The 14,379-nt window shown below is 43.7% G+C and overlaps 2 protein-coding genes across 2 annotated transcripts; one reads left to right on the top strand and one right to left on the bottom strand.

Moving 5' to 3' along the window:
* Positions 1–2,531: 2,531 nt before the first annotated feature.
* LOC146358117 (olfactory receptor 5AR1-like) lies at positions 2,532–13,796 on the top strand. Its single transcript, XM_084857866.1, has 3 exons — positions 2,532–3,434; positions 12,964–13,014; positions 13,776–13,796. Exons 1-3 carry the CDS (start codon positions 2,532–2,534, stop codon positions 13,794–13,796), a joined length of 975 nt encoding a protein of 324 aa, XP_084713992.1.
* Positions 5,668–9,074, bottom strand: LOC146358118 (olfactory receptor-like protein OLF1). The gene is made up of 2 exons (XM_084829198.1): positions 8,162–9,074; positions 5,668–5,729 (listed from the first exon to the last, which is right to left on the bottom strand). Exons 1-2 carry the CDS (start codon positions 9,072–9,074, stop codon positions 5,668–5,670), a joined length of 975 nt encoding a protein of 324 aa, XP_084685324.1.
* Positions 13,797–14,379: the final 583 nt, after the last annotated feature.

Raw genomic sequence — 14,379 nt, forward strand, 5'->3', positions numbered from 1 at the left:
ACAGGGAGCACTGATTTCTCTATTAGAGGGAGTCATCTTGAGATGTAGATTTTTCCTTGGATGTGTAGACTGTTGTAGTGTATGGCTCACTAGGTGAGGCAGGTAATTGGCTCTGTCCCCTGAGAAATTACACCACCACCACTATTCTGCACCTGACTCTGGCTGGTGGATCTTGGGGTTCGAACACACACACCCCACCACCACCACTTTGCAACCGAGAAGCAGCAATGAGTCTTCCAAAATGCATAAGTCATTGTAAGTGTAGATTGGACCTTAGCAAAGGAGGAATCAAGAGATTTTGTGGTCCAGAAACAAACAAATTGATTAGGGCATCAATCAAGATTGCTGAGGGGATTTATTCGAGCAAACCTGAGTCAGCCAATTTCCCCAGATTTTGAAACCGAATAGCATTCTCTGCAGCTGTCATGACTTTGTTCTGCTCCCTGCTTCCCTCATACTCTCCTTACTTCACTTTACTGCTCTCCCTTGAAGCGGTGTTTGGAATCTATCTGAGGGGTATGGCTGGAACTGCTGCCTTGGTCACTTTTGTCACTTGATCGTGCGGCTGGTATTTCTCAAGCACCATAACTGGCTCACCCCTGGGCCAGTCCCCACATAGGAATAACCACTAGGCCTTTTCTGTGGCAAGCACCACACTTATGGAACTCCCTCCCTAGGGAGGTTAGGTTAGCCCTTTCTTCCTCAGTTTCTGGTGAGCAATAAACACATTCCTGCTGTGCTCAGCATTTATTGCTTTTTAATAAGGGGTTGAAGCTGATTTTAGTTTTCTGAAGGATTTGCTTACTCTGTTCTTAATTTTTTCTTATTGTCTAAACTGTTTTAATGTTTGTTTTGTGACCACCTTGAGGGCCTAATGGCTGACTATAAATAGTTAATAAATAAATAAAATAAATTGCTCCGGATGCTACTCCCTTGGAGCCCTACAGCCCATAAGTGACATTTCCAGCCTCTCAGTTGTGTTGGCTGGCTATGCAGTCAACTGTATGATGGTCTTCATATCTCCTGCCACTTGGTCTATCCTTACACAAATGATCATTTAGCCCTCCTTCTTGGTGGAATAAGTAGTTCAGATGTGAACCAGTTTGATGTGTGTATAGAAAGACCAGCTGGGAGAAAGTTTTGCTTTATCTCACATGAAAAGAAATGAAATTTCACATATGTTGCACTAATATTTTCCCTAGCAGTTGCATAGCCACATACAAGACTGCATTATAGTCCACTATTCAGAAGACTATAAAAATACAATTTACTTCATTTAAATTAAATTCAGATATTATATGGTTTAAAATTAAATAATTGTTTCCTCTAAAACTGGGGTTGTTCTCTGCCTAGGAGTTTGGAAATAAAACAAGAATATATAAAAATAAGATAGTGGTTTCTACATACTCAGGGGAACTCATCAGGTACATAGAAGTATATTAGTTTGTAAATGGGGGGGGGGTAAGAATTTGTTAAAAAGCAAAAACAAGCAAACAAAAGACACCTGACAAGGACCTTTGGTATTCCATACCTATGGAATGTTGAGGGCAATTGAGCCATGGAATGTTGTGGGTGTTAATCTACGGTATCTACTTTCAGTTTTGTTGCATAATTCAGACCCGAGCTCTACATGAGGAGTGTTTCCTTTCCTGCTTTTCCACTACATAACCTCTAGATAGCACTGTGGTATAGTGGAATAGCACAAATACAAGAGGAAATGGTGCTTTCTTGTACTTTCACAATTAAATGCCATATCTTCCCTGCTCTGGAAAGTGCTCGTAACACACAGAAGCAAAACTGGAGGGTCACAGCATTGTCTAAAGAACCCATAAACAACCATGAGTAGGAAATGACAAGTGCACAATAAATGCATCATGTAGAAAAGCCCTTAGAGTCAAAAGGATGTGTGCCATGAGGTTAAAAAAATAATTCCCCTCCCTAGGCTATATGAGGAGGTTTCAGAAGGAAGGAAGGAAGGAAGGAAGGAAGGAAGGAAGGAAGGAAGGAAGCCTTTTTCCTTTAACCTTTCTCCTGGCTACTATAGCAGGTAAAAGTCTCAGGAGGGTGGAAAAGAAAAAAAAACTGTTCTTTTTCCTCCCACTGCTCCCTCCTTAAATTTGCCCTGATCACCAAATAGCACCACAAGGTTTCTTTTCTGGGCTGTCTGGGACCAGAACAGGAGTATTCATGTTAGGAGATGGAAATATACTGCAATGTATTGTTGTGGATGCTCACTTGTACAGTTATAATAAAAACAACACTTAACATAATGCTTTAGTGAGTGTTTTTCATTTACATTATCTCAGTAAATGAAACAAATAAATATTACATGTATTGCCATGTGTCATATTTTTATATAATCTAAGTGGTTAGCAGATATAGTATTTGGTTGACTATTACAATGGAGTTTCTGGTCCCATGTTGGATGGAATTGTAAAGAATACACATCTTCGTTCCTTCCTTTAACAGGGAAAAGGCAGAAATTTCAGATACAACAAACATCCTGAAGCTACCATCCATCACGAAAGATCATGGAAAAAGGAAATGATTCAGTCATCACTGAATTCATTCTTCGGGGATTCACAGATAACCCCCAAATGCAGCTCCCTCTTTTTGTGATCTTCCTGTTGGTTTATGTCATCACCATAATAGGAAATCTTGGGATGATTGTGTTGATCCGTGTTGAACCACAGCTTCACAACTCCATGTATTTTTTCCTGGGTAACCTCTCCTTTGTTGACCTCTGCTGCTCCACAGCCATTACCCCCAAAATGCTGGTTGACTTCTTAGTTGAGAGTAAAAGGATTTCATACAATGCATGTGCTATACAGCTATTTTTATTTGCTTTGTTTGCAGATGTAGAGTGCCTTTTGCTGGCTTTGATGGCCTATGACCGGTACGTGGCCATCTGTAATCCACTTCTCTATTCCGTCATTATGTCCAAGAAGGTCTGCAGGCAGCTCATTGGTCTCGCGTACTTTACAGGCATCGTGGATTCGCTGATACACACCTGCTGCACATTCCGACTGCCATTCTGCAGATCTAATGTCATCAATCATTTCTTCTGCGATGAGCCTCCACTCCTAGTACTCTCCTGCTCTGACACTTACATCAATGAGATTATGATGTTTACCTTCGTTGGCTGCATTGTAGCAAGCAGCATTGGCATGGTTTTTGTTTCCTATGTGTACATCTTGGGCACAGTCATGAGGATGCCCTCTGCTGAAGGACAGCGCAAAGCCTTTTCCACTTGCGCCTCCCACCTGATGGCCATCAGCATATTCCATGGGACAATTCTCTTCATGTATTTTCGGCCCAGCTCCAGCTACTCAATGGACCAAGACAAATGGGCCTCAGTGTTCTACACAGTAGTGATTCCCATGCTCAACCCTCTGATCTACAGTCTGAGGAACAAGGATGTGAAAGATGTACTGGTGAAAGCACTTGGCAAGATAGGGCTTTTGAAAGGGAGCAGCTCTGCTTCCAAATAGCCACAGGTGCCTCCAAAGAGCAATAGAATGGGTGGGTTCAGACAATCACAGGGGCAAAAGAACCCATCATGTGTTTTTTCCCCACCTCTGTGTGTGCTGATGGTGCGACCGCAATTTCATAATTACCCACGATGTCGCATGGGTTGCCATGTCATCTGAACCTGGTGCGTGGCACAGAAGGAGTGGCTTCATACTCACCCTACAGCCCACAACTTGCAGTAGGGATTGTAGGGTGGGTACAAAGCCACACCCACCATGCCGCACGCTGGGTTTGGATGACATGGTAACCCATGCTGCATCGTGGGTAATTATGTAAAATGTGGTCGTGTGACTGGCATGCATGGGGGTGGAGGAAGACCAGTCATGGGCTTTTTTGCCCGCTGATCATGCGAACCCACCCGTGAGAGCAGTTAGGTGGGTGACCACATGTGAGAGGGCCTTCTCTGCTGTGGCCCCTCATGTTTTAAACAAGTTGCCATCGGAGGTCTGCCATGCTCCATCATTGCAGACTTTTAAGAAGGCCTTAAAAACATGTTATTTTACCTTGATATGACTGCTGTTGTTGCTGTTTTTGCTGTTGGTGGTGGTTTTATTGACTGCTTTTATTGTGGCTTTTATTTGCTATTTTATTGTGTTTATGTTTTTATCGCTTTTAATATATTAACTGTTTCTATATATTTTTTTGCTGTGAGCTACCTTGGGAAGCCTTCTGCCCTGAAAGGCAGTCAAGAATTTTTTAAAATATAAATAAATAAATAAATAAAACCCAGCCCTGTGTTTTTTTGAACAGTGTTCTGGGGAACCCTGTTCTGGCATTCTTCAGAAGCTTATCAGGGGTTCATCAGTAAGAAAAGCAGTAACAGCAGACTCACTTTCTTTGAAGTTAATACACCCCAACAGCATAAATCTCCCCCTGCTTTTGCAGCTGCAGGCAGGCAGCAGGCAAGTCTCCCAAAGCAACTGTGAAGCCCAATTGGCCTGACCAGCATGAACTGCGTGTCCCCAAAACACTCCCCAGAATCTTCAACAGCTAACTGCAGTTCCTTGGCAGATATTAACATGGAGAGGTTTCCCCCCAGAGCTAGACAGCAAAAACCACTGGCTGTATAAATCCTATTTTATAGGATAAAATACCTCTGTAACAGTTCATAAATTAGAACAAATTAAATATTTGTATTGATTCTGCATGTTTTAAATTACAAACCAGGGGTGGGCAAACTTTTGCCCCTGCGGGCCACATAGATTGATAGGTGGCAAGTCAAGGGCCACAACTCTGCGTGCACACACATATGCCTGCATGCTCACAAGTAAACACATGCATGGACACACACACTCATGCACACACATATGGACACATGCATGCACTTGCACGCACACATTCATGCACACAAAACCCCTTCCCCCCCACGCCTGTATCAATGCACAGAGATGGGGAACCTCCCCTGCCCGCGCACTGAGATCACTGTGCATCTCCCCCAGCCAATCAGACTTCGAGAGGTCAAATATGCAGCCCAGTATGCCAAATGCCTTCTCTATAACTACCCTAGGGTGCGCATGCAGAGACTTCAGAATCCTTCCATTATAGAAACAGCAACAACAACATGAACCTTACTTCAGAATAGACTGAATCCACATGAACATAGGCCAGCCTTCCTCAACCTGGTGCTGTCCTGATGTTTTGGACTACAACTCCCAGCATTCCTGACCATTGGCCAAGCTAACTGAGAATTATGGGAGTTGAAGTAAAAACAGGTTGGAGGATGCCAGGTTGGAGAAGGCTGATATAGGCCAAATGTTAGATTCTTCTGCTGGGTGATTCAGGAACTAGTATGTTACTTCTGTGCTATTTACACACAAAGGACAACTAGCCATACCTAACCACTGACTGCTTTCCCCTATATACACCAGATCAATCCCCGGGATCTTCCGAGGAACCCTTGTTGGTCATTACATGACCAACAGTGTGATGTTAGGTAACGGCACATAAGTGGGTCTTCTCAGTGGTGGCACCCACCCACTGGAAGACTCTCCCACATGTGGTTTGAAAGGCGGAAACTGGTGAGCTTTCAGTGCCCCTTGGAAATGCATTTGTTCACTCAGGATTTCCCTGACTTGTAATCAACCACGACACTGCTCTGTTTTACTGCGGGGGGGGGGGGGGATGTTTGAAAGTGATTTATTGTTTTATATTGGCTTTATATCCATGTTTATATTTTATTGTATACATTGTTGTGTGAACTGCTTGGAGACCCTGGGATGTTAAATGGTATAGATGCAGCTTAAAATAAATACATACATACATACACACTCATACATACATACATACATACATAAATATTACTGCCCACCCAGCCCCAGTATGGAGGTTAATAATATTCAGTCTAATATGAGGAATACCAAGAGCGCTCCATTGCTTCCAGACAGGAGGTAGCCTTTGTCCCTATGGCAGATAGAAGGAAGGGATGGAGAAAGCCCTGCTCTTCGGTAAAGTTTTTTTTAAACTAAGGCATTATCCTCGCAGAATCGGGACTTCTCCGCGATGTTTTTTTTTCTAATTCAGGCATGATCTTCGAAGATTCTAAGTTGTGAAGCTTCACAACTTCAAATCTTCGAAGATCATGCCTGAATTAGAAAAAAAAAACATTGCGGAGAAGCCCCGATTATGCGAGGATAACGCCTTAATTTTTAAAAAAACATCTGGAGTGGGGGATAGGAGGGGGTAAAACTTAATCTCATTTGAAGGTATAGAACAACCCCCTGCTCCATGCAGGAAGCCTGATTCCCAGGCGGTCACCCATCCAAATACTGACCGGGGCTGACGCTGCTTAGCGTCCGAGATCAGACAAGCGTGCACAGGAAAACAGGAGGAAAACAGCACAGCGCTCGAGTGTGAACTGAGCTCGCACATTGGATCAAGCACTGCAACAGGGAAAATGGGTGAGTGTGAATAATCATGTTTTAATGTGAGAGTGTTTAACCCAACAGGACACTGAATTCATTGCGGTGGCAGGCGCAATGTAGATTGGCCCCCCAATGCCTTTCAATGGAGTTTGTTCACCCATTCAGCTGCCAGCCATCAAGTGTTTGGTAATCAAGTGCAGGACTTAATTATTACTAGAAAAGGGGACGTCAGGGTTTAAATCTGTCTGTCTGAAAGCACTACCATCTGGTCTGGGGGGGATCTCCATGGCAACGGGTTTAGTTCACTCTCCACTTTGCTGCAGTTTTTACTGGAGTCAAATCTGCTCTCTCTGGGGAGTAGGGACACATCGGGGTTGAAAACCCAGATTATCCCAAAGCTAGACTGGGGCCCTCGGAAGGACACACGGCAGTTTACTGCAAATTGTTTGGGTGGCTACTGGGTGGAGTCTCATCCCCGTCATCATTTAGAGATCCTGTTCCCACCCTGAGTTATTACAGTATGTAAAATCTCATCTCCACTTTATTGCTTTATCGCACTAACATTCTTTCCGATTTATGGGAGCATTCATAATGTAGTAGTAGCCAAGAGCCTGGACAGGGGCAGAAAACAAGACTCACTCATTGGTCTCCCCACCTTTTTTTACTCTATGTCCACCCACCCCATACCCCACTTGTAAATAACTTCACTCCCCCACCCCACCCTCAGGCAGCTGTGGTTGGTGAAACTGGAGCCCTTACTTCAGGTTCACGATAGAGTGGCAATGTGCTATTTGATGTTGTACTTTTAAGGGGACTTTTTTTTAAGGTAGAGGCTACCAAGCAGAGCACACCTATATCTTCCAGGGCCAGGGGATTGCTGCCAGAGGTTAGTGGCAGGTTACTATCATGGTGGTAAATACCATGAGGTAGCTCAGAACTCCTGAATGGCTAGCTGCAAAATGGTGGAAACATCGGGGAGACACAGGGAGGGGAAACTTTGGGGGAAGGCCCCTTGACCAGGGTCAGTTAAGTCATGGCTAGATGAAAGACACACCCCTGGGCAGGGCTATCATGCCAAAGTAAATGCGGAGGGTTGGTACACACCGCAACAGAAGCACAGGCAAGCCAAATTAAGGAAAACAATCAGACTAAAAATAGTCTCAGAAAATCCAGTTTTTCCACAAATATCTCCAGGATGGCTGCAAGATGGCCACAATGTCATGTGCCCCAAACAACTTCCAAACGCAGCAAACTCACAGTAAATTGCTCATGGCAACACCCCCCTGGAAGCCATTCTCCCTAATCCCAGATGTGAGGATACTCTCTGCTGTTACTCATTGGTGAGAGAAATGCATTCTGCACCTGCTCAAGTACTCCTTTATCTATCCTTACTTCATGTATTCCAGGATTTAGCAGTGAAAACAGTGAGCCCTGTCACAAATTACATCCTGATCAAGTGCTGTTGTTGCATTATGAACCACCCCTTCATCTGGAAGGAAGATGTGATAAGGGTTTATTAAACTAAAGTCATTGTCTACAAGATTTTTAAATTAATTTTTATTGTAGAATTTCAACAAAACAAAACATAGTCTACAGCACGAACACAGGCACACTTGTGTATATGAAAATGACAATTTTCTTATGGCCTTACTTCTACCTCTTCATTATAGCAGCCAACCTATGTACAGACACAAAGTTCAGTTGGCACTATAGCTACTGAAGTCCACAGCAGTACCAAAACAATCAGTGAGAATTTGTATTCTTCCTTGTCAGTTTCCTTAGAGCATCTTTTACCTCCGTGTTCCTCAGGCTGTAGATCAGGGGATTCAACATAGGGATGATAAGGGTGTAAAAGACTGAGACCCTTTTGTCTGTGTCCATTAAGAAGTTGGAACTTGGTCGGAAGTACATGAAGAGGATGGTGCCATGGAACAGGGCAAAAGTTGTCAAGTGAGAGGCACAGGTAGAGAAGGCTTTGAGCCTTCCTTTTGAGGAGCGCATCCTGACAATAGCCCTGATTATGAAGGCATAGGAGGTGACAATGGTCACAGTGTTGAAGCCTTCGACCATGGTGCCAAAGGTGAAGAGCAGAAGCTCATTGAGGGATGTGTCGGAGCAGGCTAGGGCCATCAGGGCAGCCAGGTCACAGAAGAAATGGTTGACAGAATTTTTCCCACAATAGGATAGTTGTAGAGATGCACAGGTGTGTATGAGAGAACTCACAACCCCTCCGACATATGCGCCAACAAGCAGCCAGTTACAGAGAGGCTTTGACATGATGACTGTGTAGGACAATGGCTTGCAAATGGCCACATAGCGATCAATTGCCATGGCAGCCAGAATGAAGGATTCTACATCGGTAAAAGCACAAAACATGAAAAACTGGATGATGCACCCATTATAAGAGATGGTTTTCCTCCCTACTAGTAAATTCAGCAGCATCTTGGGGGCAATGGTTGAGGTTATGCAGGCATCCATAAAGGAAAAGTGTCTCAGGAAGAAGTACATAGGGGTATGGAGTTGAGGGCTGGTCCTGATCAACACAACCATCACCATATTCCCTACTAAGGTAAAAAGATAGATGACAAGGAATATTACAAAGAGGCTGATCTGTATCTTTGGGTATTCTGTAAAGCCTTGGAGAATGAACTCTGTCACCGTAGTGCTATTCCTATCCATCATCGTCTTCTGAACCATGAGTGCTCTGCTGATAACTGGGCAGGCCAGTCTAGGAACTGTCTTGGCGGGTTATCATTCCTTGACTCCCCTGGAATTAACACCTGAATAGGTCCTTGAGGATTGCCCATGATAAGGAATTAGTTGTTCTGGCTTGATTGTGGAAACCTCTTATCTGAAAAGCACAGGAATTAATGCTTCATGGCATATGATTATTTTCATAGTACACACTGTAAGTCACATAATGCTTATAGTTTTGATCACTACCAGTTAAAAAGGCCATTTGAGAAGATACACCATGTGTGGGACAGAATGGAAGATATCCTCTTCCTACTCTGCATTTCTGCTATTCTTCAGTGTCAGTTTTTAGGCTCTAAGCACTAAGACACGTAACTGTTCAGAACGGTCACTTTTTTCTTCAAGCAATGGAAGCCCCCTGCTCAAAGAGAATGGACTGTCCGATTCATCCACCATGAGAAGGCTTCCAATATTGCATGCTGATATTCATTAAGTGAGTTGAGTTAAGCAGATTACTTGCTATTTGGTTGAGTAGCATGCAAAATTACAGGTTTTCCTCATGGAGGAACATTCAGCTGTTTTCAATACGCAGGGAGATGCAGAAGAAGAAGAAAAACAGCTATCCAAGTCTAAATAATTTTACAGTACTTAAAATATACAGGGATACCACCTATGCAAAAAAAAAAAAAATGCACTGAGATGTGCACGCCGTCATATGACCTACAATGCTATGGATAACTACCAAAAATGTCTCCATGTCTGGCGAATGTGAAGGGCAATGTTAAAGAGAAAGAGGAAAGACAGGGAAAACTGGGAGAACCTCATTCTCCACACTGCAACTTCGCAAGTCTAAGTTCCCATGATTCCAATTATGTGCTGAAATGTGAGTTGTGCTGATATGTGAGCAGTTGTCCGACAGCTTCAGCTCATGCCCATATTTATTGCTCCACTGCTTCACCCACTCCCAGCAGCTTTGTAGTAGCTCAGCAAACATAGGTGTAATCCCCTCCTCCTAGCAAGAATTCTGGAGCAGGGATGGGCAGAAAGTAGACCTCCAGATGTTTTCGACTTCAGCTTCCAGTTCTCCTGGCCATTGGCCATGCTGGCAGGGGACTTCTGGGAGTTGAAATCTCAAATATCTGGAGATCTACCTTCTGCCTGCCCCTGTTCTAGAGTAGCCTCACTAATGGCTACTGCAGGCTAATGGGCAACGTAGAAAATGACAGACACCGAGTCTCCATAGTTACAGACACCAACACAGGTTGGAAAGTGTAATGTCTTTAGATCCCAAACATACATAGAGCCAAACTGCACTCTAATTCTGCTTCCCAGTATGCCCTCTATCATGCTATATTGGTTTACGAGCCAATGCGGTGTAGTGGTTAGAGCGCTGGACTAGGAATGTGGAGACCCACGTTCAACTCCCCACTCAGCTGTGAAGCTCACTGCGTGGCACTTGGCCAGTCACTCTCTCCCAGCCTAACCCACCTCACAGGTTGAGCTCTTTGCGAGGCATAAGTGCAATAAATAAATAAAGGGAACAAAGAAAGGAAGAAGTGATGGACTAAAAGGTTATTCTTTCCATCTTCCTGAACTGTAAGAAATTCACCACAGAAAGATGGGTGAATCTGGGTCTGCAGCTGCAAACCTTTCAAAATCCACAGATATTGTAGCTCCAGTCTCAGTTAACTCCCTACCGGAGTGTGCTTAAGAAACAGAGAATATTTAAGACACCATGTGGAGAACCATGTTTGCAATAAATACATCTTCAGTGGCATAGTGGATTAGCTGCTCCAGAGTAGAATCAGATCCAGGCAGTCTGAAGCAGCTAACCCACTAATGGTCACACTGTTATGTTACTATAATGTTCCTGTCTTCTATATCGTTTGCCCCTGAAGAAGAGTCATCAGGCTCAAAATTGGGCCTAAGATGTTTTACATGTGCTTGGGCCAGATCTGCACCTTTTGTCATATCATCACGATTACAAGGGGTTGGACTCGATAGTCTTGTAGACCCCTTCCAACCATACTATTCTACAATTCTATGATTCTATGAAAAGTCAGAAATGTAAGATTTACCTGTTATGAGAGCACATTGCCTTAGCTGATGGTTTACAGGGCCAGCATCAAGGGTAAGCATGGCTGGGCACCGGCTGAGGGCCCACGCGCCAGCAGAAGCCCACTGACAAGAGCCCCCTGGACTTGTCCTCCTCTTCACCATTGCAATTTGCTTGTTCTTCTGCCTCTCACTCTGGCTCAGACAACAGTGATGCTGAGAAGGAGGAGCAGTAAATGCCACTGCCTGCTTGCTCACTGGGGGCTTCTCCACCCAGAGCTTTTATCCTACTATTGAGATTGCTTACTCGTGGAAGTTTGTGGGTCCTTTAGATGATGTCGTGAACCTCCAGGGCATCCCCTGCACTTAATGACCTTTATTCCATTTTTTAAAAGATCGGAGATAATGAGCGATCAAATTACAGCACTTGAGTGCCACTTGAGTTCCCTCGTGAAAAGAGGAAACCCCACAATGAGAGAAGCGAGATCAATGAGACACATAGAAGGCTCAGGTAAGGGGGGAAAGGAGAGGGGAAAGCGGGGAAGGAAGCAGGAGTAAAGGGAGTCCGTTGTGATCCTGCATTTAAAATGGAAGCAGAAAGCCCCATTTTAAATGTGGGATTTTAGCCTGATGTAGAGATGCTCTGGCTCTCTGAGAAGGGAGCCTGACCAAGGGAGGAGGGCCATTGAGTGTGTCTTGGCCAAGGGCCCTCAAAAACCAGGAGCGGGCACTGCCGCTTTACTGCTGCTTCAGCAACAAGAGGGGATAGCAGCCAGTTTTAGGTCTTGGGAGCTGATCCCTGGAGTTTTTAAATGAGGTTTCACTCATTTGGGGAGTAATTAAAAAGTGCTCAGAGCTCCTCAAGTAGAACAGTATGTATATGCCATGTTATTCCCCAACTGAACACCAACACTAGCCATATGTCACACAAAGGACCATATCAGATGATGTTTCCCTAGGTATCACCCTGAGGATGAACCGTCAGAAGCAGGCCTGCCTCAGGCTTCCATGCTTCTTTTGCTACTCTCTTCATCAGGGGAGATCCCACATTCAGACAGAACCTGCAAGTAGGATATGAAGAGAATGTTTAGACATAGGGTTGGATCCATACTTAAGGAAGACCCATTGAAATCAATGGGACTACTGCATGTATGACTGACTCTGGATCCAGATATTAGTATTGTTGTTGAGGAATTATATTTTAAAAAATTACAACAAGATCTAGACATTGTACAAAAGTTTAAAACATAATGCATTTGCTCTGTAAGCCACCCAAAGAAGGAGAGGAGGGAATCAAGCAGCAAAGTCTCAAACAAACTCATTGGTATTCAGGCACTGGTTTCAGAGTGAGAGAGAGGGCAGTCCTAAGGTGCTCCCAGATGAGGCTTTTATTGCACCATCATCCTGCCTCATTCATGGAATTGGGGGCAGGGGGAGGCATGTTTCAGATTATGATGTTTTCCACTTGTAACCCTCTTGTGTTTTCCCACCATTTCTTCCATGTTTTTTTTTCTTGCTACAGAAAATCCATTAAGGAGGATAACAAGACAGAATAGCTGCAGAAGGCCTTTTTATTGGAAATGCTAGGACCCTTCCATCTGGAAGCACCCCTGGTGTCTGTTGGCAAGACATTCCAGAGATGTGGCAGGTGGAGTGAAAAAGGATGGAGATGTGAATTAAAAAATTAAACCCTTGGTTAAGAAAATTTAAAAAGTGCCAGTAGAACAGAGAAACTATGGGCAAGAATAAAGATAGAAGAGGTGAAGGATAATGGTAGCTAATTAATAGTAATTAAGCATTAATGCTTAATGATAATAAGCAGAAAAGAATGGGCGAAGTCCAACATCATGTGAGGACTCTTGCTCATGCAATGGTACTTTTCCCTCCTCTTCTCCCCCATGCAGCCCCCCCCTCCCCCAATCTGCTCTGGAGGGTCTCTCAACTCTCCAGAGAAGATTTTGAGGGCATGCAGGAGGCTGGAGATAATTGTATACCACCCATTGTAAGCATTTACAAACAAGAACAATAAGGAAAATCAATTCAGAAAATATAATAATGGAGAGGTGTTAGAAAAACACAAGGTGGGTTGCACAGTTCAAAACAGAAGAAAGGGATTGTGGGTGAGAAACAGGTCAACCGGAAAGAAGAGCATTATAATAACCAAGCCTTGTAGTGGAAACATGGAAGACCATGGTATATTGAGGAGTCAGTGGTGCACAGAATTCTCTTGCCCATGTCTAGAGTCCCATTTTGCCTATTTGTTGAGTTGATGGAGGGGAGCAATGCTGGTTCCCAGGGTTAAGGCTGGTGATGTGATGCTGTGCTTGAGCTGTTAGACAAACCTTTGGCAGAATCTCAAGACCAGCTGAGAGTGTTGATGGGAGCTATCCTATCCATGCTGGGCTGGCTGGATGCTAATTGTGGAAGCTGATTGTTTTCCAGTCTGCAAGAATGTAGAATATATGAAGTCGTGGGACCATGTCCAGAATGGAAGGGAACAAAGGGATAGTATATGATTCCCTGGGACCCTCCCAATTCAGAGCCTCACCATAGGCCGAGGCTGGTGTTACAGGCCAGGCCGTTATGGAGCCATTCATCACTGCTCTTATCTGTTTTGCTGATCTTTAATAACAGTACGGGGTTTCCAGTGACTGAAGGAAGGTATGCTTTGAATGTATTGTCTTGCTTTTTCTTTATTTATCTGAAATAGGTTAATAAAGCAACATCTTGCCTTCACTCATTGGTGTTTTCATCGCCTCAATTTTCATCATTTTTGGAATATCCAAAAAGAACCAAAGCCTATTGACAAAACAACTGGCAAAACAAGCCTTCAAAGAATAAAGGGAGTGAATCAATATTTTAGCTGTGGTAAAAAAAAGAATTAGGTGAATTTTTGAAATATTAAGAAGCTGAAACAGGCAAGTATTCTCTGTGACATGAACGAAAGGAGAAGAAAGAGAAGATTAAAGTCAGTTCCAAGTCCTGGACCTGGAAGGAAGAAGCAGTAAGAATATTGCCTAGGGAAAGAGAAAAGGAAGCAGAAGTTCAGTTTTTGGAAGATTCAGCTTTAAACAAGGAGAGGTCATCCAAAGTGAAACAGCAGAAAGGTTAGCAAAATAAAGTGGCAGATAGATTGTAGGATGAAAAGTAAAGTTGCAAATCATCCATTTAAAAGTGATTATAGATAGCGTTCTTAGACCGGGGGGCCATCAGATGCTGTACTGGATAACTGGGTTGT

Source organism: Heloderma suspectum, chromosome 1 (genome assembly GCF_057233095.1).
Source record: "Heloderma suspectum isolate Gila_16-S chromosome 1, 16-S_ref, whole genome shotgun sequence".
In the NCBI taxonomy this organism is placed as follows: Eukaryota; Metazoa; Chordata; class Lepidosauria; order Squamata; family Helodermatidae; genus Heloderma; species Heloderma suspectum.